At 42.8% G+C, this 22561-nt stretch overlaps 2 protein-coding genes across 8 annotated transcripts in view; both read left to right on the top strand.

The window, feature by feature from the left end:
• kif1aa (kinesin family member 1Aa) overlaps nucleotides 1-8929 on the top strand; it is a 55283-nt gene extending 46354 nt beyond the window's left edge. For all 5 annotated transcript variants that reach the window (XM_061824618.1, XM_061824621.1, XM_061824620.1 and 2 more), the window contains 8 exons: nucleotides 1389-1596; nucleotides 1768-1929; nucleotides 2760-2831; nucleotides 2914-3035; nucleotides 3515-3658; nucleotides 4048-4240; nucleotides 4331-4449; nucleotides 6220-8929. In XM_061824618.1, coding sequence (XP_061680602.1) covers nucleotides 1389-1596; nucleotides 1768-1929; nucleotides 2760-2831; nucleotides 2914-3035; nucleotides 3515-3658; nucleotides 4048-4240; nucleotides 4331-4449; nucleotides 6220-6262 — 1063 coding nt within the window. In that variant the 3' untranslated portion in view covers nucleotides 6263-8929. The remainder of the gene's footprint in view (nucleotides 1-1388; nucleotides 1597-1767; nucleotides 1930-2759; nucleotides 2832-2913; nucleotides 3036-3514; nucleotides 3659-4047; nucleotides 4241-4330; nucleotides 4450-6219) is intronic.
• Nucleotides 8930-10661: 1732 nt separating this feature from the next.
• Nucleotides 10662-21393, top strand: scly (selenocysteine lyase). 3 transcript variants are annotated; one of them, XM_061824998.1, is made up of 14 exons: nucleotides 10662-10741; nucleotides 12062-12139; nucleotides 13653-13732; nucleotides 13814-13923; nucleotides 14303-14403; nucleotides 14479-14626; nucleotides 14779-14906; nucleotides 16163-16318; nucleotides 16422-16528; nucleotides 17004-17040; nucleotides 17959-18042; nucleotides 19466-19565; nucleotides 19647-19722; nucleotides 21171-21393. In XM_061824998.1, the coding sequence occupies exons 3-14, from the start codon at nucleotides 13656-13658 to the stop codon at nucleotides 21322-21324; spliced, it is 1278 nt and encodes a 425-aa protein (XP_061680982.1). In that variant the 5' UTR covers nucleotides 10662-10741; nucleotides 12062-12139; nucleotides 13653-13655; the 3' UTR covers nucleotides 21325-21393. The 3 variants fall into 3 exon arrangements, with proteins under 3 accessions (XP_061680982.1, XP_061680983.1, XP_061680985.1); XM_061824999.1 differs by lacking the exon at nucleotides 10662-10741 and adding an exon at nucleotides 11464-11480; XM_061825001.1 differs by lacking the exon at nucleotides 10662-10741 and having other exon boundaries at nucleotides 12126-12263.
• The last annotated feature ends 1168 nt before the right edge of the window (nucleotides 21394-22561 follow it).

Below are 22561 nucleotides of genomic sequence, written 5' to 3'. Positions count from 1 at the left end.
ACTCTCACAAAAAAAGGTGACACCACACATAACATAAAAGCCCCTACCTAACACTGACCAAAACCATGTCAAAACTCACACACACTGTAAAACTTTGCACCTTGACCAAAAAACTCAAGCACACCAAAAACTTTCTCATACTTCAAACAACTACCGTAAATTCCGGCCTATAAGCCGCGACTTTTTTCACACGCTTTCAACCCTGCGGCTTAAGAGGTGATGGAGCTAAATTGCGCATTTTTTTCGAACGGCCACAAGGGGGCACTCGAGCGGAACAGGTAAGAGTGAGACCGGTGGAATATATGTGCAGAGGAAGTGACTTTTACCGGTCCGGCCCTGTTAGCGCTGCGCTAGCGTGTTACTGTCGTGTTTCAGTGATTTTTACTGGTATGTTTTTCTTTTTTTTAACCGGCCCTGTTAGTGCAGGGCTAGCGGTAGCGTTAGCGTGGCGTCAGCGTTAGCATGGCGGTAGTGTTACCGGTGGCGGCGGTACCGTTAGCACGGCGGCGCTAGCGTTTAACTCTTTCTATGTACCATCTTTCTTTGTAAATATCTCATGTTTCAATGTGGGCACTTGCGGCTTTTACACAGCTGCAGCGTATGTATGTACCAAATGGTATTTCCTTTACAAATGTACTGGGTGAGGCTTATAACCAGGTGTGTTTGTGAAAATTCTCACACCCACCCACAAAAACTCACATGCACAAAGTAAACTTCTCCCATTCACAAAATACTCAGTCGCCCCAAAAAAATTCACGCTCAACACAACCATTTCAGAATCCCCCCCAAAAACTAACCCCAAAAAATCACATTCATATTTTTCTCTCACACACACATACGCATACCATCCATCCATCCATTTTCTTCGCCGCTTATCCTCACGAGGGTCGTGGGGAGTGCTGGGTCCTATCCCAGCTGTCAACGGGCAGGAGGCGGGGTTACACCCTGAACTGGTTGCCAGCCAATCACAGGGCACATCAAGACAAACAGTCGCTCTCACAATCACACCTATGGGCAAATTAGAGTGACTGATTAATGTTGCCTGTTTTTGGGATGTGGGAGAAAACCGTAGCGCCCGGAGAAAACCCACTCAACAAAACCTCGGACTCAACACATTAACTTAAAACTCTCTCTCTCTCTCTCTCTCTCTCTCCTCTCTCTCTCTCTCGCTCTGTCACTCTCTCCTTCACACACACACAAAAAAAAAAACATGTCACATGCAGCCAATAACCCAGTCACTTAAAATTCATCCAGTTTTGTCAAACTGAGGCCTTAGTGCGTTATTGTGAAAATCAGAAATCGTGTGTGTGAAAGCAAAAATGCAGTTTTTCGTACACATTTTTTGATGTATATGTCATATCTTCAAATTGTTCTTCCTCCGCCGTAAGAAACCGCGTGACAGGTGTGTACGAGATGAGCCTGTGCAACCTGGCCGACGCGGGGAGCCCGGGCATGCAGCGGCGCCGGCGGAGAGTGTTGGACACGTCGGTGGCGTACGTCCGCGGCGAGGAGAACCTGGCCGGGTGGAGGCCTCGCAGCGACAGCCTCATCTTGGAGCACCAGTGGGAGCTCGACAAGCTCAGCCTGCTCCAGGAAGTGAGGCGCTTTTGCTCTTTCTTTCTTAGGATTTTGTTTTGCTATTTATTTGGATTTCTTCTTCACGTCGTTTTTGTGTTACGCCTGCACGGAAGGGAACGTGAAGTGGAACCGAATGCGAAAATGTCAAATGTATGAAAATTCAACTTTCTGTTTGATTTTGTCGATCAGGTGGAGAAGACCAAACATTTCTTGCTGCTGCGGGAGAAGCTGGGGTCTACCCTGCTGCTGGCGGGTCGGGGGGCTCAGCACCGGGCGGAGGACGAGCCCGAGGACCCCTCGGCGGGCGTCGCTGACCTCACCGCCGAGAGGCAGCGAGAGCTCGCCATCAAGGTCGCACCGCTGTTTCTGTTATTTAAAAAAAAAAAAAAAAAAAAATCCTGACTTTACTGACTTTTTCCAATTCTATATCGACATATCATACAAGCAGTTTTGCGAATGTCCCTCTTATTTGTGTGTGTGTGTATAATATATATATATATATATATAATATATATATATATATATATATATATATACTCCACACAATACATACACAAATTACACTGAAAATACATTACAAACTATAATAATAATAATAATACAAAAAATAAGATCAAGATATAACAAAAAATAAGAAAAAAGTAAAAATAAGAATAAATATATAAAATGGAAAATAAGCAACTGGTAACAAATTGACATGCAAAAAAAATATTTCTTAAATGCTAGTTCTCAGACTAAAAAAACAATTGAAAAATAAATTCAAACTGCAAAATGTACATAGAATATTATACATTAGCTATATAATATTATATAATATAAGCTATATAATAATAATAGAAATAATATAATTAATAATAATGTGAAGAATAAAAAACAAAAGACTGAATACATACAAAATGCTAATTAAAAAAAGCTAACAACATAATATAGAAAAACACTTAAACAATTATTGCTAAACAAAAATAAATTAATAGACAAAAAAAGTTGACAAAACAAGATTTAGAATAAGAAAATGAAAGTAGAGAAAATTATTCAAAAATAAATATTTTTGGGCATCTACAAGTAGGTGTTTTTTTCCCCCTCCTGCAGCAAATAGTTTTGGTTTTCTTGATTGGATAAAAAGTAGATGATTGAGCAAAGGTTGACTTTGACTGTATCATAAATCATTTTTGTGCACACAGTGTCTGCGGCTACTCACTCACTCCTTCGACAGAGAGTACACTCACGTGTGCGTCAGCGCCAGTGAGAGCAAGGTACTTCCTGTTTCGAACGCAACCACTTCCCGTAACGTTGACAAAACCACATCCCACAAATCTGCGTGTGCGCGCGTCGCAGATCTCGGAGATGTCCGTCACCACGCCGAGAGACTCGGCCTCCATTTCAGCCCTCAACACCATCACGCCCTCGTCCACCTGCCCTTCTCTGGTGGAGGGTCGCTATGGCAACGCCGATCTCAGGTGGGACAATAAATGTCGTGTATTGTAAATATGCTACATTACAGGTGTATAGATGTTAAACATGATATAAATATAGTACGGCGGCAGGGTGGCTCAACTGGAAAGCGTTGGCCTCACAGTTCTGAGGTCATGGGGTCAAACCCCAGCCCTACCTGTGTGGAGTTTGCATGTTCTCCCCGTGCTTGCGTGGGTTTTCTCCAGGCACATTCTAAAAACATGCAACGTTAATTGGACACTCTAAATTGCCCCTAGGTGTGATTGTGAGTGCGGCTGTTTGTCTCCATGTGCCCTGCGATTGGCTGGCAACCAGTTCAAGTTGTACCCCGCCCGCCTCCTGCCCGTTGACAGCTGGGATAGGCTCCAGCACTCCCGCAACCCTCGTGAGGATATGCGGTTAAGAAAATGGATAGATGGATAAATATAGTCCATTGAAAGTGGATCCAATAAATATGATGTAAATTTGGGCACTGTTTTTGCAGACCTCCCGCTCCTCGCTCCCGAGCAGTCAGCCCGACTCCCGAAGTGCAGCCCGACGCCGACGCCAAGAAGTGCGCGGGCGCAGCCTCGGAAGTGAAACCTCGCATACGTAGATTTGTCCCCGACATCCAGGAGATCCGAGTCAGGTGAGGCGGATGTGTGCGCTGCTTACATCATGAGTATACTCTAGGAGAAAGTGTCAAGAACCTCTGGTACAGGGCCGGACCCAAATGCAGGACTTGGAGGCAGAGGCATAATGTTCAATGTGGTTTATTCCGGAAACTGGGTCATACACGGTGTGGCAGTTCGATAAGGCAGAGGTACAGAAACGCTAGGCTAAGGCGGGTTGACAAAAACTCCAATTTAACGCGTGTAGAAGAAAATGGCTTTTGAATAGCGCTCCACTGTAGTTACTGAGGCTTAACTCAAGCGACAGATGTGCAACTTTTTGCGTGTCGAAATCACAAAACAAACCAAATGATCTTGTCCGGACACACTCTTGAGGAGTTAATGAGGTTGTTCCTCCCCCGCGCAGTCCCATTGTGTCCAAGAAGGGTTACCTGCACTTCCTGGAGCCGCACACCAACGGCTGGGTGAAGCGCTACGTGGTGGTCCGCCGGCCGTACGTCTACATCTACAACACGGAGCGCGACGCCGTGGAGCGCGCCATCCTCAACCTGTCCTCGGCGCAGGTGGAGTACAGCGAGGACCAGCAGGCCATGCTCAAGGTAGAGCTAGTCATCCGCTATTAACTAGCGATTGACACGTAGCTGCCTTCCAATCACTTCAATATTTTATTTTATTTTTATCTCCGTCAGACCCCAAACACGTTTGCCGTGTGTACGGAACACCGCGGAATATTGCTTCAAGCCATGAGTGACAAAGACATGCACGACTGGCTGTACGCCTTCAATCCTCTCCTGGCAGGGACTATCAGGTAATGTGTCAAATGCTAGCATGCTAACATTTGGCGTGTTGCTAACAGAGAGCAAAAGCGTGACCTAAGTTGCAAGCACGGAGGCACATCAGTAATGATCGTACATCCCACGTCTTTCCTTGAATACTGTAACAAATGACAATTAATCAGATGCTAACCTTTTAGCTTCAAGTGCTAATGTGCTAACAGTTAGCATGCTGTCATACAGCAAAAAATAGACCTGATAGTAAAAGGGCTAAGCCGGATCCATCTGGTTTCGGACATCCCCCTCTGTGGTTGGGTACGACTGTTACAACTGAAGATTATTACTATGCTAACATTCTGGAGAAATTGCTCATAGTTGGCATGTAGCAACCTGAGGAGACAAATTAATAAAGATCTTACATCGTCACTCTCTGTAGTTGAGTACTATTAAAAATGAGGATGTATAAAATGCTAACATTTGAGATACATCCTTAACATATAACATGATAGGAACAAGAGTAGCGCATGCGCTAAGGCTATTAAAAAGGATGTTGCCATTGCTCCCTGCCCTGTAGTTGAGTATTGATGAAATGCTAATATGCGCGATAAAATGCTTACATGCTAACATGCGTACAAGATAGTAACCTGAGTAACCAAAGTGCAAAGACTTGATAAGGGTTGGACGTCCCGGCCTGTAGTCGAGTCGATTGCAAATGAGGATTTATGGAATGCTAATATGCTCGAACGGGGGTGTGAAAAACTCATTTTTCCAGTGGGCCACGGCGTTGTTCCGGTTTCCCTCAGAGGTCTGTTATGACTGTGGAACAAAAGTATTCACATCATCAATTTATGAACTTGTTTTGGAATCGGAAATCAAGGGTAATGTGTTTTGCAACTGTTCACGTGTGGTAACACAAAAATGCTTGTAAAATATCAACTTTATCATTTATGATATATGATAAAGCGGCATGGTGAAGAAGCTGGTAAAGCGTCGGCCTCACAGTTCTGAGGACCCGGGTTCGATCCCGGACCTGCCTGTGTGGAGTTGGCATGTTCTCCCTGTGCCTGCGTGAGTTTCACTCCGGTTTCCTTCCGCATCCCATAAACATGCAACATTAATTGGACACTCTAAATTGCCCCAAGGTGTGATTGTGAGTGCACCTGTTGTCTGTCTCCCTGTGCCCTACGATTGGCTGGCAACCAGTTCAGGATGTACCTCCTGCCCGTTGACAGCTGGGATAGGGTCCAGCACTCCCCGCGACCCTCGTGAGGATAAGTGGCAAAGGAAATGGACAGATGGATGGATATACGACAATATATATCATGTACATGACAAATTTTGGTACAGATTTTTCCAAGAATCATGGAAATTGACACTCTAGATTTGCTTTTGCGGGCCACGTAAAATCAAGTGATGGGCCAAATCTGGCCCCCCGGCCTTGAGTTTGACACCCGCGTGTAGAATATGCTAAGAGTTGGGGGGGGGGGGGGGACATACCGGTAAAAATCACTGAGACTCAGTAACACGCTAGCGCAGCGGTAACAGAGCTGGGTAAAAAAAACAAAAAACATCCCGGTAAAAGTCACTTCCTCGGCACATATATTCCACCGGTGTCACTCTTACCTTTTCCGCTCGAGTGCCCCCTTGCAGCCATTAAAAAAAAAAAAATGCACAAATTAACCGCGTCAACGCATAAAGCGCAGGGTTGAAAGCGTGTGGAAAAAGTCGCGGCTTATAGGCCGGAAATTATGGTACTAATATTGTAGTTCCAATATTAGCCTGTTATTTTTTTTTTTTCCCCACAGATCCAAGTTGTCTAGAAGACGGGTGGGACAGATGAGGATGTGAGGAAAAAGACTCCACATGTACATAGACCACCACCGCCGCCGCCGCCGCCGCCGCCATCTTCCTTCTTGCACACGCTCGCGTTCCTGGACGCCATCTCGTGTCCGGACTTTTCTAATCAGTCCCGTAGTCCGACGCCATTCCGTGTGTGGTGATGTCATGTAGTCGTGTCAGTGGCGCTTTCGGCCTTATACATAAAATACATAACGCGTGTGTGCGCGTGCGTGTGCGTGTGCGTGTGGACTTGTAATGGGACAAACAGGAAGTAACAAAATTGGAATGAGGACGGCTGTCTTAAATGACCACAAAAAAAAAAAAAAAAGTAATGTTTGCAAAAGAATTGGGACACTCAGAAGTAAAAAAGTTGGAATTTGGATAAAAGTATTGAAATATGGAGTCTGCACAAAAGTATTGGGACACTTCCAGGAAGTTCAAAAACTCGGCGGTTTGGACAATAGTATCGGGACACTAATAGGGAATGGAAAAATTGAAGAAAATGTCAAATTTGGGCAAATATATTGGGACACTCGGATTGGGATTTACTGTATTTATTTATTTATTTATTTCAGTTGACCTTTTTGGACTTGGCTGGAAAAGGAAGGACCTTCTTTGAATTCGCGATTTATGATTTCATTGACAGGTGTGTCCTAATACTTTTGTCTCTCCATATGCGTACGGTAAAAATGCGTTTAGTTGTTTTAATTTAGCCGACAAACGTTCTCACACGCTGCCTCCACGTTGGCGCACGTGCACTCGCACGAATACGACAGCGACGCCACGCTCCTCATCACCTATCACTTTTTATTTATGTATTTATTTCCGTCTGCACGCGTTTATTTATTGAGGGGGGAAAAAAAAAACGTTTACATTATATTTGTAAAGTGGTGCAATTTCTGCACGCGGCACTTTGGAAGGCGCTCCCTCCCATGTTTTTTTTTTTTTTTTTAATTCTTTTTTCAAATAATAATAACACAACCACACTTTTACTTGAACGAATCCCTTCCACCCCTTTAAGTTGTCAGGCCAGTAGAACGTAGTATAAAAGTATATACATATATATATATATATATATATATATCTACAGTATAGAGTACTGTATATGTATTAATGTGCATATGGATGACATGTAGTGCCTCACGGTTGCTTTCGATTGGACAACCTTCACGCTGCTATGAATCGTGCTTTTCATCCCTACACCATCATCATCGTCGTCGTCGTCATCATGTACACAAACTTTTAGTATCAGTAAAATCTCAATCTGACAATTTTGGATTGACTAATTTGTAGGAAAGTACGTCCTCAAAGCAGGAGATTGATTCAAAGATTCAACCGTACAGCGAGTGGCTCGCTTCAGTTTCATTTTTATTTTATGCCATGATTTCATGTACTTATTTGAGAACATTTTACCCCGGTTGTACTTCGCCTTTTGTCGGAAATCCCGAAACGGGATCGGCGGTATGGAAAAATGCACGGATTAATTAAAAAAAAAAAAAACACGAGAATTAAAATTAAATGAATAAGTAAAAGCAGGATCGGCTGTATAGAAAATGCACGGATGAATAAAAAAATACATTACAATTTAAATAAAAATAAATAAAAGCAAGTACGACGAGTATATTTGAATTAAATTATATTAAAAAAAATGTAATTAGGTGTTTTATTACAAACATTTCATTTAAGTAGAGATCTAATGAGAATTTTTGAAATTAAATGAAATGTTTTGTATTCAACATTTCAAAAACATTTTAATGAGAATCAGATTTGAAATGTCAAGACAATTTTCTCGTGCAATTTTTGGGAGCAAATATTTTTCCTCAAATTCCAATTCTTTCCGCATTTCGCATCCTCCTCATTGGTGGTACATATTTAAAATGAAATGACAAATATGTAAATGACACATGTGCTAATTCTGCACCCGAGATGGTCATTGAAGCAAAGTCTAAATTAAAATAATTTTTCTGCACATTTTAAAGCAGATTTTTTTCCCCCTGAACATTTCCATTTTTAATGGACTTCGGAGGTTCTTCTGTACTCGACTGAGCCCACCCCCAAAATTTAAACTGAGATAGCCAAGCCCCCCACGGCCCCAGTGAGGATGAGCGGGACAGGAAATAGATGGATGGAACATAAGATTTTTGTTTTATTTTCTAATTATTAATATTATTAGTTTACATTTAATCAATTTTTCAATTTCTTAGATGATGTGAGCATGCCTCAGGTCAGCCAACATGACGGCATAACACATAAAAAAAAAAAAAATTACATTCCAGCTCATTGCTTCTCAAACTTTTTATAGCAAGTACCATCGAAAATAAACAATTTATCAAAACATAAAAAACAAGGAAGAGGTTTTACTCCTAAAAAGTATCTGTAATATTATTGGAAATCTACTGCAACAATATGCAGTTTAAACATAAACTGTGCCTCAATATAGGAAAATATTTTCAAAAATGTCCTTAAAGAGTCATAAACTTCAATACAAAAGGAAGAAGTTAATGTATCATGAACAATTTAAATCTGTATGAAAATATAAAAAAAAAAATTCAAAACTGTTCTTAATGATACATAGATCACCTCTTGCATCATGCATGTAAACGTTAGGTACAACTGCGCTGTACTTGATTAAAAAAAAAAAAAAAAAGTACACGCGCCCCCACCCCACTTTGTGACCGGTGGAAAAATTGACACATATTTGATGCCCATTATAATACCAAAAAAAAAAAAAATCTTGAATAACTGCGGATAACTTAACAAGAAGCATTTTTGGGGTTACTTCCCTATGAAAAAAAACAAAAAAATAAAATGAAAATCAGCACATGTGTGAATTCCTGGGTGCCAAAATCCAAGTATGCGGGGTCCACTGTAAAAAAAAAAAAAAAATACAAAAATGTAAGAACATGTAATATTGCATCAATTGAAAGTTAACCCCCCGCCTAAATATGGGAAAATTAAATAATGGTACATAAATTATGATTTGCTTCAAATGTATTGTGTATAAAGTTCAATACAACTGAACTGTACCAAAAAAAAGTACTACAATGCATGAAAAGTTGAAAAAAAAAAATCATGAATATCAAAAATTATGCTGTACTGGATTAAAAAAAATGTTTCAGACACTGTAACATTATTTGAATATGAATTCTGTGCTTAAAAATTAAACATTTGTACAACTGTAAATGAAATACAGAAAATGTACTTCGATAAGGACTACATTTAAATGCCTTCCCCATCAAATGATAAAATTTTACAAATCTTTTTTAAAACCGTACTTCGGTTAAAGACAACAAAAAGTTTTTTTTTTTTTTTTTTTGGGGGGGGGGGAGATGCACTCCACTCCACTCTTTGTCAATGAATGCGTAGCACATTTTGAGAATCACTTCGCCCCCCCTGGCCCCCATTTTGCAATTCATCTGGAAAGTGATGACATTTTGCCAACTTTGCATGTTCCTCGTCAACACAGCTGCAACCAATCCGGTTCCGTTTTCACCCGACCTTGTGCGTCGCATTGGATCCGACCAAAGTTGTTGCAGTCACCAAACACTGAATGTACAAACGACATTTTTAATATACTATAACTACTGAAGTGCTTCTGTGTGTGTGTGTGTGCGTGCCCCCCCCCCCGTGACCTCACATGTATTCGTGCGTTAATGTGTGTGCGGCACCACCGTTGTTTGTTACAATACGCGCACATTGGCTGTCATCCATTTTCTATCGCCCTCTGCTTTGGATGAAAAATTGCAATTTTTGTGCTTCCAACTTTTTGTCTTTCTCTGGGGGGAAAAAAAAAAAAGAAACCCGACCTTGCATTGTATATAATAAACACGATTTGCTGTGAACGGTTGTGTATCATATCATCCGACGGCTGAGATCCGACTGTAAATTGGGCTGTAGAGTTCCGTGTCTTTTTTCGAGTGTCGGAGTTAAGCGTCCAGATATTTGTGCGTGTGTGTTTGCACTGAAACACATTGTCATATATGGAATCGGAATAAAATTACAGTGATGCAACACAAACTCAGCGTGATTCATGAAAGAATTAAACACTTTTTGCGTCCTGATTTGATGCTACCGATCCAATTTGTGCTGCTACTACAGGTGCGTTTGTACAATACAGTAATGTTAGTCATTTATCATAGAAGAGAAGTACGAGTATTGTTATATTATCTGTCTACATGTGTTGCTCTACCCTTTGTGTTCAAATATAACTGCTATATGGATGCTAGGCTAGCTATGTTATTTTTTTAATTGTTAGCATTAAGATAGGGGACTTTGAGGCAAATTATGTTTTCAATAGGCATGTAATTTCCAGAGTTCATATTGTTACAGTAATTGCTATTTGAACACTGATCTAAAAAAAAAAAAAAAGTCTGGATGGCTCATTGGCCACCAAAACTGAAGTCGCCATCCGCCATCTTGGTACTCCCAAAAAAAGCATGCCGACTGCGTTAATCGTTAATTTTGTGGCTGTGAGAAGACATTCCACAGGTAAATTAGAAAGATTTACTTTGACACTTTTTTTTTATTTTCTGATGAGCTTAATTCACTTGAACAAAGTTTTGTTTCCGGTTGTTGTTGTTCACTCGACGGTTTTTCGCAAAAAAGCGATGTCAAGATTTTGCCAAACTTCCTCAGTGGATAAGCAAGAAAACACATTTTCTGTGAAATTTTTGATGAATTTCACATTACAGAACTCTGCAAATTGAATTGCCAGGAAACAAGTTTAAATTTTCTGTCTGAAATGGGACGTCGCAGAGACAACAAATGAACATTGCGTTCAGCATGTTGTTTCCCGTTGCGAGCTCTTATTTCCCAAAATATAGCTAAGTGATTGACTTAAAATTTAATGTTTTGATGACAAAAAATGCTTAGGTTTTTTTTTTTTTTTTTTTTTGCTATGTCATGATGATAGCGCTTCACAGGGTATTTTGGGAAAAATTAACATTATGGAAATGGGGCTGGAGGTAATATGCAAGGTTTCTCGGTAGTCACTGTGTTCTATGTCTTTCCTTTGCACTTAGCCTTTTTTTTTTTTTTTGGCTCACCAACTTGAATTAAAAATCCTTCATGTTACCAAAACTGGGAAAATGTCAAACTCACACGACCAGTTTTAATTCTACATGCCAAACTTTGAGGAAAAACCTCGCCATAATCCGACCTGTGTAAACCATATTCGCCACACGTTTTTGGAGTACCATGATGGCGGCCACCTGGTTTCAACCAATCGGTGTGTATGCGCTATCCAGCCTTTATTATTATTCTTATTATTTATTTATTTATTTTTATCAGTGTAGTCGAAGCAAAATTGCAATCTGCTCAAAACGAAAGCAATTTTGTCCCATCCAAGCTGGCAACCCCGGTTGGAGGCAGACGGGTTGCCAAATCCAAACAATAATAGCGGAGTTTTTTTTCCCCACTCAAAAAGAACATACAGAATATTTAAATTAAATGGGGTGGTAAAACTTCTTCCAACTACCATGTGCACATTTATATAACGAATACTATTTGCCCATTTGTATGCATCAGATTTTGCAACATAAACAGGATATTTAAAGGAGACGGGTTGCAGATTGTAAATCGTTATCAGGAGAAGCCGTGTTTTACCATTATTAGGTTATCCTGCGCCTGAGTATATTTCGAATAGTATTCAAACTAATACTCCAAAAAGATTTTTAAAAAAAAAAAAAAAAGAGAAGAAGAACGAAATAATCGGCGTGTGGCGACAAAAGCAGAACGTGGTGCGTGACTGAACGCGTCAAACCTGGCAACCCGAGTCGAACATCATCTGGTGTGCTTTCGCTTTGCTAGCAAATCTCTGGAAGACGAAAGCCTGACGACACGCAGGAAAACTAAACTCTCCGGGACGACTTTACATCTCTCGACAAGGTCAGTGACGACGATGGACACGGCAAAGTGTGCTGGAGCTTCTACGTGGAACACATGATTTTGTGACTGTTGAACGGTGGTAATTTTGCTAGCAGGTTCAACTGGGAGGCAACTTCAGCGACCGGTAAAACTCGTTTAAATCATCTCATTTGAGCCTGACGTTTATTAACACAAGGAACTAAGTAGTCGTGCCGCTTTTAAATCAAACCGAGGGCTTGTCGTCTTCATTCAATTCACTTTCAGTTTCACAATGTGTCATCATTAACACTTTGGACATGTCAAAACAGTGTTTTATTTATGTTATGAAAGCGTTTTTAATGTGAGGTCAAAATCGTAGGTTTTACGCTGCTTTATAGTTTGAAGCATCAGTGATGAAGTGTGAATTTAAATTGAACCTGGCGCTCTCGGACGACTTCACAATTTGGTTCTCACTTCTACTGCAGGCGGATTGGAGCACGAGTTTTAAGAGTTATTGTAGCAGTCCGCTTTGCAGACGTGCAAATGGACCGCCATGTTGGAGAGGTCGACGTTCCCAGCGGGTCATCTTTTTCCATCGAAGCCTGTCTCATGCGTCTTCCTCTCTAACAGCCGCTGTCCTCACGTCCTCCCTCACAACATCCATCAAGCATCTCTTTTTCCTGGCAGCTCCTTCCTCAGCATCCTTCTACCGATATACTGACTCTCTCGCCTCTGGACACGTCCAAACCATCCGAGTCTGCTCTCTCGAACCCTGTCTCCAAAACATCCAACTTTGGCTGAGCTCATTTCTAACCCTATCCAACCTGCGAGAACCTCAACATCTTCATTTCTGCCACCTCCAGTTCTGCTTCCTGTTGTTTCTTCAGTGCCGCCGTCTCTAATCCGTCCATCGCGGCCGGCCTCGCCACTGGTTTCTCTCTCTCTCTTCTTTCTCTTCTCTTCTGTCACATAGAACACCAGACACCTTCCGCCAAGTGTTCCAACCCGCTTGGACCCGTTTCATCACTTCCTTACCACACTCACCACTGTTCTTTATTGTCGACCCCAGGTGTTTGAAGTCATCCACCCTCGCCATCTCTTCTCCCTGTAGCCTCACTCGACCCCCTCCACGTCCTCTCATTCACACACACATATTCTATTTTACTTCGGCTAATCTTCATTCCTCTCCTTTCCAGTGCGTGCCTCCATCTTTCCAATTGTTCCTCCGCCTGCTCCCCGCTTTCACTGCAGATCACAACATCATCTGCGAACGTCACGGTCCAATGGGATTCCAGTCTAACCTCAACCGTCAGCCTATCCATTACTATAGCAAACAGGAAGGGGCTCAGAGCAGATCCCTGGTGCAGTCCCACCGCCACCTTAAATTCTTCTGTCAGTCCTACGCCACATCTCATCGCTGTCCTGCTGCCCTCATACATGTCCTGTACTATTCTTACATATTTCTCCGCAACAATATTTACTCCACAGGTTTTCATCATTTATACGCACTCCCTACAGGAATTGCATTTGCTAGTCAAAATCCCTTTCTCACCAGGAAATGGCCAATCCGCGCGACGCCGAGGGATTCCCCGGACACGGAAACGAGTTCCTTCACGCCGAAAACAGCCGCGACAGGTGGGACCGTTCAAAACCGCTTCCTGTCCCGACCCGACGGCTAACGCTAATCGCCAATAACCGTTCGGATTTAATTTGTAGGATCTATATGGACTACAATGCCACAACGCCGGTGGCGCCGGAAGTGATCCAAGCCACCTACGAGGCCTTGCGGGACGCCTGGGGAAACCCGAGTAGCAGTTACGTTGAAGGTGAGCTCACTGTTGCTGAGCATGTCCGAATAAAGCCGCTCCGATTTCATATTCTTCAGTTCATTTGGTTTCCATCATGAGGTTACTCCATATACTGTACACATGTTGACATATGTACATAAATAATGTCGAAAAAAAAAATATAAAATCCTCATTGACTGCACTGGTTTTAGCAGTTCTCGTTATATCAGTACTATAAATCCGTATTTTTAAATTTCTACGCACACGCGTGTGTTCCGATGTGCCCTGCGATTGGCCGGGGCGTCCCCCCGCCTCCTGCCCGACGATAGCCGACAGTGGCTTCAGAGCTCCCGCAAGACTCGTGAGGATAAGCAGCTCGGGAATATTGCAATCTCGTGTTGTAATTTGCTCTTTTAAGGCACGAAAGCAAAGGCGCTCATCACTCGGTCGAGAGAGAGCTTGGCGAGAATGGTCGGCGGCAACCCCGAGGACGTCTTCTTCACCTCGGGCGGAACCGAGGTAATGTCGTCACTTTAACCCAACCACCACGTTAAAAAAAGGGAATCATTTTTTAAAAAACATGACTTTTTGTAGTCCAACAACATGGTGCTCCACAGCGCCATCGAACATTTCAGGCGGCAGCACCCCGACGACGGCAGCCTCCCGCACATCATCTCCTGCGACGTGGAGCACGACTCGGTTAAGAAGGTGGCCGAGCACCTCAAGGAGGACGGCAGAGCCGGTACGAGACGGGCCGCGGTGAACTATAATTGTCTTTGGTGAAGTGTAAAACCGAACCGCGGCCAGTTGGATTCACCGCGACCGAGAAGAGTCCACTTGCCTCGCGACAATTCAGAGAACGTTTTTTTTTTTTTTTTTTTTTTTTTTTTGCAGATTTTACCTTCGTGGCTGTTTCCAAAGTGACGGGCCGCGTCGAGGCGGACGACGTGATCGCCGCCGTGCGCCCGACGACCTGCCTGGTGTCCATAATGCTGGCCAACAACGAGACGGGCGTCATCATGGTAATCGAGATCGTGCACCGACGCGAGTGTCGCTCAAACAAAGTCGGTTGGAGACGACGCGAAAATACGTCTCCCCGAGTTATGTGCGATACCGTTAAACATTTAGAAAGTGATAATAAACGAAGGTACGTGGAAAAATGAGGGCCCACATTTAATGCCGAAGTCGATGTTTTCGCCAATGAAAAAATTGGACTATCAACCCGCTTCCGCTTGTCTTGCACAACTAGATCTCCACATGGATCTGGTGAGTAGTCGTCGAGATTTACACGCAAGAGTTTGAAAGTGTCGCAAAGTCTGGACGCATACAAATACTTTGTTGCTGGATCTGAATAAATCCCACATAGCGATGGAGCCACTCAGATTTTTTCAATACAAATGAGAATATTTCAATAAATGACCCCTGCTTTTACACAAACTCGCATTCATTAACGATGATTGGGGAAAAACAAAACAAAGACAGCGAGTCGACTCCTCCGTCCGTACACGGAAGCGTGTTGCGGCCACACTTTAATCTTCGGTAAACTTCTCCATGACAGATGTTTTTGTTTTTTTTTTTTTTTTTAAATATGCATTGTTCTCAAATGAGTCCAACACATTTAAAAAATGAAAATAAACCGCTGGGATAGACTTCAGCCCCCGTACATGGAAGCGTGTTCCGGCCACACGTTAACCTACGTAAATCTCTGTGTGACCGACGGTGTATTTTTTTTTTTTTAAAATGCGCATTGGACTCATTTGAGAACAATGCATATTAAAAAAAAAAAAAAAAACGTCTGTCAGGGTCAGGTTTAACAAAGATTGACGTGGGGCCGCAACACCCTTGAGACAGAAGCGAATTAACTGTCCAATTTCTTATCACCGGAAATGTCGACTTTTGCAATAAATTGGTTGAAGATTTTTAATAACTACTCTACTACTAAAGCATACATTTTAAGCAACAATATATATAATTATTTTATTATATAAAGTATTGAAAGTATACATGTATTTTTACTATGCAGTTTATTATCAGGAAAAGCTAAAAAAAATGGTTTAAAAGCCTAATTATTTAGGCTCGGAACGCATTATTTCTTTTTCCATTCATTGTAATAGGAAACATCGCTTTGGTTTTCGAACAAATCACTTATCGAACTGTTTTCTGGAACGGATCGTGGCCGAGAACCCAGGCTTTACTGTAATGTCGTTTTGGTAAAAAATGTCACCTTTTTAGTCGTCTGTCCAAGTTTCTCGAAACCATCCCTCGCTCCGTCCGGCAGCCCATCCGTGAGATCTCCGAGCGCGTCCGGTCACTGAAGCAACGGGACGAGCGCGCCCGCGTCCTCGTCCACACGGACGCCGCTCAGGCGCTGGGGAAGATCCCGGTGGACGTCAAGCGGCTGGCTGTGGATTACCTCACCATCGTGGGCCACAAGGTGGGCGGCGTCAGTGTGTGTTTTTTTTTTGGACAAGCCACAATCGAGGCACGTTTGGAAATGCCGTCGGTGTCAGACACGGTCTTTTATTTTCTTTTTTTAGTTTTACGGGCCACGCATCAGCGCGCTGTACGTGAACGGCCCCGGCGTGAAGACGCCGCTCTATCCTCTGCTGATCGGCGGCGGGCAGGAGAAGAACTATCGCCCCGGGTAACGTGCTGTAGCTTTACATATTTTATATGAATAAAACTGTGGAAGGCGGCACGGTGGATCAGCTGGAAAGTGTTGGCCTCACAGTTCTGAGGACCCGGGGTTCAATCCCGGCTCCGCCTGTGTGGAGTTTGCGTGTTCTCCCCGTGCCTGCGTTGGTTTCCTCCGGGCACTCCGGTTTCCACCCACATCCCAAAAAACATGCAACATTAATTGGACGCTCTAAATTGTCCATAGGTGTGATTGTGAGTGCAGCTGTTTATCTAAATGTGCACTGCGATTGGCTGGCGACGTGTACCCCGCCCGCCTCCGCCCGTTGACAGCTGGGATAGACTCCAGCAATCCCTGCAACCCTTGTGAGGATAAGCGGCTAAGAAAATGGATGGATGGATGATTGATTTGTTCCATTCTTAAGGCATCGCTTTCTCAACCGAGGAATAAACGAACATTTTCCTCTTTGTTTTTAACATTGCAGTACAGAAAACACACCGATGATTGCTGGACTGGGAAAGGTATGATCATAATAAGAGTAATCATAATAATATTTGCAATTCATAGATGACACTTTAGGCATTCCATAAAGGACATTTCACTGCACTAATATTCACTCATGAGAGTTTATATGAGTAGCCAAAAAGTTACAGCTCCGTTGGGGGGGGGGGGGGGGGGGGGGGGGGGGATAGTATTCAAGAGTTGTTACTTCACAACAATATTACTTTTACTCTCGGAATATAAACACATTATAGGAATCAAGTCATACTTCCAAGTTGTGCTCCAAATAATGAAAAAAAGAACTCATACAAACTGTAATGGATTTTTTTTTTTCTCTGAATGTGAAATAGACAAATGTAAAACAGAGATGAAAATTCAAATACTGCTCAGCAATGTCACTTTAAAAAAAATGCAATTTCTTTAAAAAATAAAAGTAAATCAAGCAAATTTAGCCGCTGTAAATGGTTTGAAATGAACTCTGTGTCCACACTTTAGGCTCAGAATTCACCAGATCAATATTAATTATATCATTAAAAAATATTGAAGTTGCATAGGTGCCTTTACCCGCAATGCTGACATGTGTTTTATTTTTTATTCAAGAAATTTTTATATATTTTTGGGCAGTTTAGGTCTTTCTTTTAAATAGCTGATTGCCAAACCGTCACCAACAAAAGACCTTTGTTTTTATATTTTATTCATGGCATTATTTATTTGAATGTTTGATGTATAGAGCATTAGAAATAGTTGATTATTATATTTTTGCTGACGTCACACTTGCGATCTTCACGAAAATGAAGTCGTGTTCGGATGACTTCCATCTTAAATGCCCCCCCCCCCCCCGTTTTTTTTTTTTTTTTTTTTTATATATATATATTATATATATATATATATTGTGTCGTACGATTTTATGATATTACTTTTTTGTGTCTATCTACCAGGCCGCGGAACTGGTGACGGCTCACCTGTCCGACTACGAGAGTCACATGTTGGACGTAAGAGACTACCTGGAGGAACGCCTCAAGGTTTGTTTGAATAAGGCTTCAAAATAAAATCTCAGATTTAATATTTTTTTTTCCCCCTTCAGGAAGCAGAATTCCCTTTCTGATTTGAATTACTTATCGAAGAAGCAGATAACGATGACATTAGCATGTTTCGCTTTTATTTCTTTCTGGAATTTTGCTTTTTATTTTATATATATATATATTTCATGCATTTAACCTTTATCGACTCCTCTCGCTTCAGTATTGTAAAAGTTCCACGCCCGTACTGCTTTGCATTCATTTTCTTGGATGTAATGTTTGTAAAATGAAGTATGGCAAAATAATTATATAATAATAAATAAATAAAAATAATATAATAATTATAAATAATAAAAAAATATGGCATCAAAAATTGAGTGGGGAAAAAAGTCAGCACAAAACAGCAGATAGCAGTACTTTTTGTCACGAGCTGACAAAATGTGGGCGCTTGAAGGTCATTGTAGGTCGCATTTTTATTTGCGGTTCAAAACATTTTGAGTCCTGCGCAACTAAAAGTACATTAAAGACATTTTCGTTGTCTCGTCAAAGCTAATCTTTGCATTTTCACAAATATCAAGACCGGAAAATATCGATGGATTTCGGCGATTGAACGTGATTGATGGTGCCTAATCAAAATACACGCACAGGCTTGTGTAGCGATCACTTCAGGTAGGAATTATTCTTCTCAATATCAAATTATGAAGAATTTATAATGCCAATTTGACTCATTTGAGAACAATGTGTATTTAAAAAAAAACAACAAAAACAGTCTCTCGCAGAGTGGTTTAGAGGTGTGCGCGCGCGTGTGGCTGCAATACGCTTCCGTGTACGGAGGAGCCGACTCCCTGTACTCTTTTTTTTTTTTTTTCAATCATAGTTAATGAATGCGAGTTTGAGTAAAACCAGGGGTCATATATATATATAAATATTGGTATTTGTATTGAATACAAGAAAAAGATTGATGGATTTCGGCAAAGGTTAATGTGTAGCCGGGTACGCTTCTGCGTTCACAAGCCGTCAGATCCAGCAACGAAGTATTTGTGTGCATCCAAACTTTTCTACACTTTCAAACTCTTCCGCGTGAATCTTGACGACTTACTCACCAGATCCATGTGTAGAAGCGAATTAACGGTCCAATTTCTTCTCGGCGAAAACATGGACTTCGGCGTTAAATATGGGTCCCCTGTGCCGAGTGTCTCTCATTTTTCCACGTACCTTCATTTATTATCACCTTCTAAATGTCTGACGGTATCGGACAAAACTCTGGGCGACGTGCTAGAAGTCTCCGAGCGACTTAGCATCGAGCAATGCTTTGCTTGACCGGCACTTCCGGCCAGTCACGTGACTTCGGTGACGTAGGTGCAGTAACTCGATTGATTTGCGTCAATAGAGCGACGGGCGATATTTTTATTTGCTCCCCTTGCAGGCCGCCTTCGGAGACAAGCTGCATTTTAACAACCATTTCCAGGGCTCCGATCGCCTGCCCAACACTTGTAACGTGTCCATCCTGGGTCAAGGGTTACAAGGTGCCCTCTCGACAGCCTCCGGACCCGCACGGTACTGCTTTTGGATCATTCGGTTGATGGGTTTCATTCTTTTTGCCTCAGGGTGGCGGGTTTTGTCCCGCTGCAAAAAGCTGCTGGCCAGCGTGGGCGCCGCCTGCCACTCGGACCGCGGCGACAGGTGACGGAGCGTCGGGGGGGGCTGCATGCGCTGTCGACCAGTTGGGAAAAATTTCCAGAAAGAAATTTAGACCGTGGCAAAGGGTGTCAAACTCATTTTTGGCAACATTGTCATTACGGTTTCCCTTCTTAAATTGCCTCATCATATTTACACAGCGGCATCACGGTGGATCAGCTGCTAAAGCCGTTGGCCTCACAGTTCTAAGGTCCCGGGTTCAAGCCCGGCCCCGCCTGTGTGGAGTTTGCATGTTCTCCCCGTGCCTGCGTGGCTTTTCTCCGGGTGGGCACTTAGGTTTCCTCCCACATCCCAAAGACATGCAACATTCATTGGAGACTCTAACCCTAAATTGCCCGTAGGTGTGATTGTGAGTGCAGCTGTTTATCTAAATGTGCGCTGCGATTGGCTGGCGACCAGTTCAGGGTGTACCCCGCCCGCCTCCTGCCCGTTGACAGCTGGGATAGGCTCCAGCAATCCCCGCGACCCTCGTGAGGATAAGTGGCTAAGGAAATGGATGGGTGGATATTTACACAGGAAATTTATGAACTAGTTTTGGAATCAGAATAAAGGGTAATGCGTTTTTCAACTATTGGAGTTTGATTTAAAAAAAAAAAAAAAAGAAAAAAAATTCTTGCAATATCTCAATGTTATCATGTATGATTTGAAATTTTGGTACGGATTTGGACAAAAATGGAAATTGATACAGATGATTTGCCCTCGCGGACCTCATAAAATCATGTGTCGGGCCATATCTGGGCCCCGGGCCATGTGTTTTGACACCTGTGCTACGTTAAATGTTCGTTACACTCCAATTACAACGCGAGCCACCAAAATTAATATCTGCCAGTTATGCTATTTTTCTCTCAAACTACGATACATTTCACAGCAATGCTAGTACTCCAACTTTAAAACAATACAAATTACTCCCAATTATGAGGCGACAGACCTCAAATTATGATACAATATCACTGCAATTATGATGCCATAAGGTTAGGTTCAATTACAATACTGTAGGATTCACGCCAGTTAGCGTGCGATATTGTTCACGCCTACAACGATAGCGACATGACACGACTCCCATCACAATACTTTTCACGGCAATTTCAATACATGACATACTCCGTTTAATATGCCATACAATTGACTCCAATTATTATATGATTGACTCCAATTACAAAACAATAGTTGTCCCTGGCACACTCCGGTTTCCTCCCACATGCCCGAAACACGCAACATGAATTGGACACTCTAAATTGCCCCGAGGTGTGATTGTGAGCGCGGTTGTTTGTTTCTATGTGCGCTGCGATTGGCTGGCGACCAGTTCAGGGTGTAACCCCGCCTCCTGCCCGTTGACAGCTGGGAAAGGCTCCAGCGCTCCCAGCATGACCCTCGTGAGGATAAGCGGCAAAGAAAATGAACGGACGGATAGTTGTCCTTTTGTCATCCGTCAGGCCTTCCCCCATCCTGCTGAGCTGCGGGGTGACCCCCGAGGTGGCGTCCAACGCCCTGAGGCTGAGCGTGGGCCGCAAGACCAGCAGAGCGGACGTGGACGCGGCCGTGGAAGACCTCCAGGAGGCCGTCAAGCTCCTGGAGCAAGGCCGCTAAAGGCAGGCAGGCCAAAAATTCAAATATTATAATATTTTACAATTGGTTTTTTTTTTTTTTTTTTTTTTTGCATTTTTAAAAAAAATATCTGGATGGACCAAATTTACATTTCTTTTGCTTTCTATTGCTGAATATTGTTTATATTGTTTTTCACTTTTATACTGCATAACGTGACTGAAAAATTAGGACTACTGATGACTCAGTTCGACAGCAACAAAATTATGACGGTGCATAATGAAGTGAGATAAGCAAAATTATTTAATAAATACCGCACGAAACAAAAAGGGCCAATAAGTCGTCTTTGTTTTTGAAAAGTTGTACTTTTGTCGTGTTACGCTCAGCAAGACTTTTAATTTCTTTGATGTTTACAGGAGTCTATTTTTTTGTTGTTGTTGTTGTTGTTGCCGGAATGAAAATGAACACATCTGGAACAAGAAGATCCTGCAATTTTTTTCGATGTCTGAGAAATTATGCGAGGGAGGAAAATCCGGGAGAGAAAGTCAACCCAGGTAAAAATTGTTCTAGATCAGGGGTCTCAAACTGGCGGGCCGCGGGCCTTTTGCGGCCCTTATGATGATATTTTGATGATAAATGCACAAATTGGCCGCATCACCGCATAAGCCGCAGGGTTGAAAGGGTGTAAAAAAAAAAAAAAAAAAAAGTCGCAGCTTATAGGAGGGAAATTACGTTCATTTTTTTTAATGGAATGATAAGGTTTCCATTCATTTCAATGGGGAAGTTACGTTTGAGAAGAAATGAAATTCATAGTGGCACCACGCGCCGGGTCAACGTGGGGTCAGCGGGGCACAAAAGCTGCTGAGGAGGCCTTCGTGACCTCCGCGACCGCCTGTGTCCGATCCTCCTCACCTCCTCCGCGGCCTCTCAGGTGTCACTTTCCCGGCACGGTAGGAGGAGACGGCGACACGTTTACCCATCGGAACAGCTCCGGCCCTTCCCATAATAATTGTCCTCCACCGGGCCATCCGGGCGACCTCCGCGCCCTGCGGGAGCTGGCGTCTTCCGGCCTCCTCTCACCCGCCGTGGACGCTCAAGACGCGGGACCCGCGCACCACGCCGCCCGCCTCCCCTTCCCGGTGAGCGCCCGGGCCGCCAACGGGGCACCTGAGGGAGCTTCGGTGGCTGCTGGACGAGGCGCAGTAACCCCGCCCGCTATTTTGTGGTTCATATTTAGCTGATTTTTAAGGGCTCTTTTTTTAAATACCATCTTTAATTTTAT

The sequence above is a fragment of the Syngnathoides biaculeatus genome, chromosome 7 (genome assembly GCF_019802595.1).
Source record: "Syngnathoides biaculeatus isolate LvHL_M chromosome 7, ASM1980259v1, whole genome shotgun sequence".
Taxonomy (NCBI): Eukaryota; Metazoa; Chordata; class Actinopteri; order Syngnathiformes; family Syngnathidae; genus Syngnathoides; species Syngnathoides biaculeatus.
The sequence above is the reverse complement of the archived record's forward strand: the minus strand, read 5'-3'. Positions and strand labels throughout refer to the sequence as shown.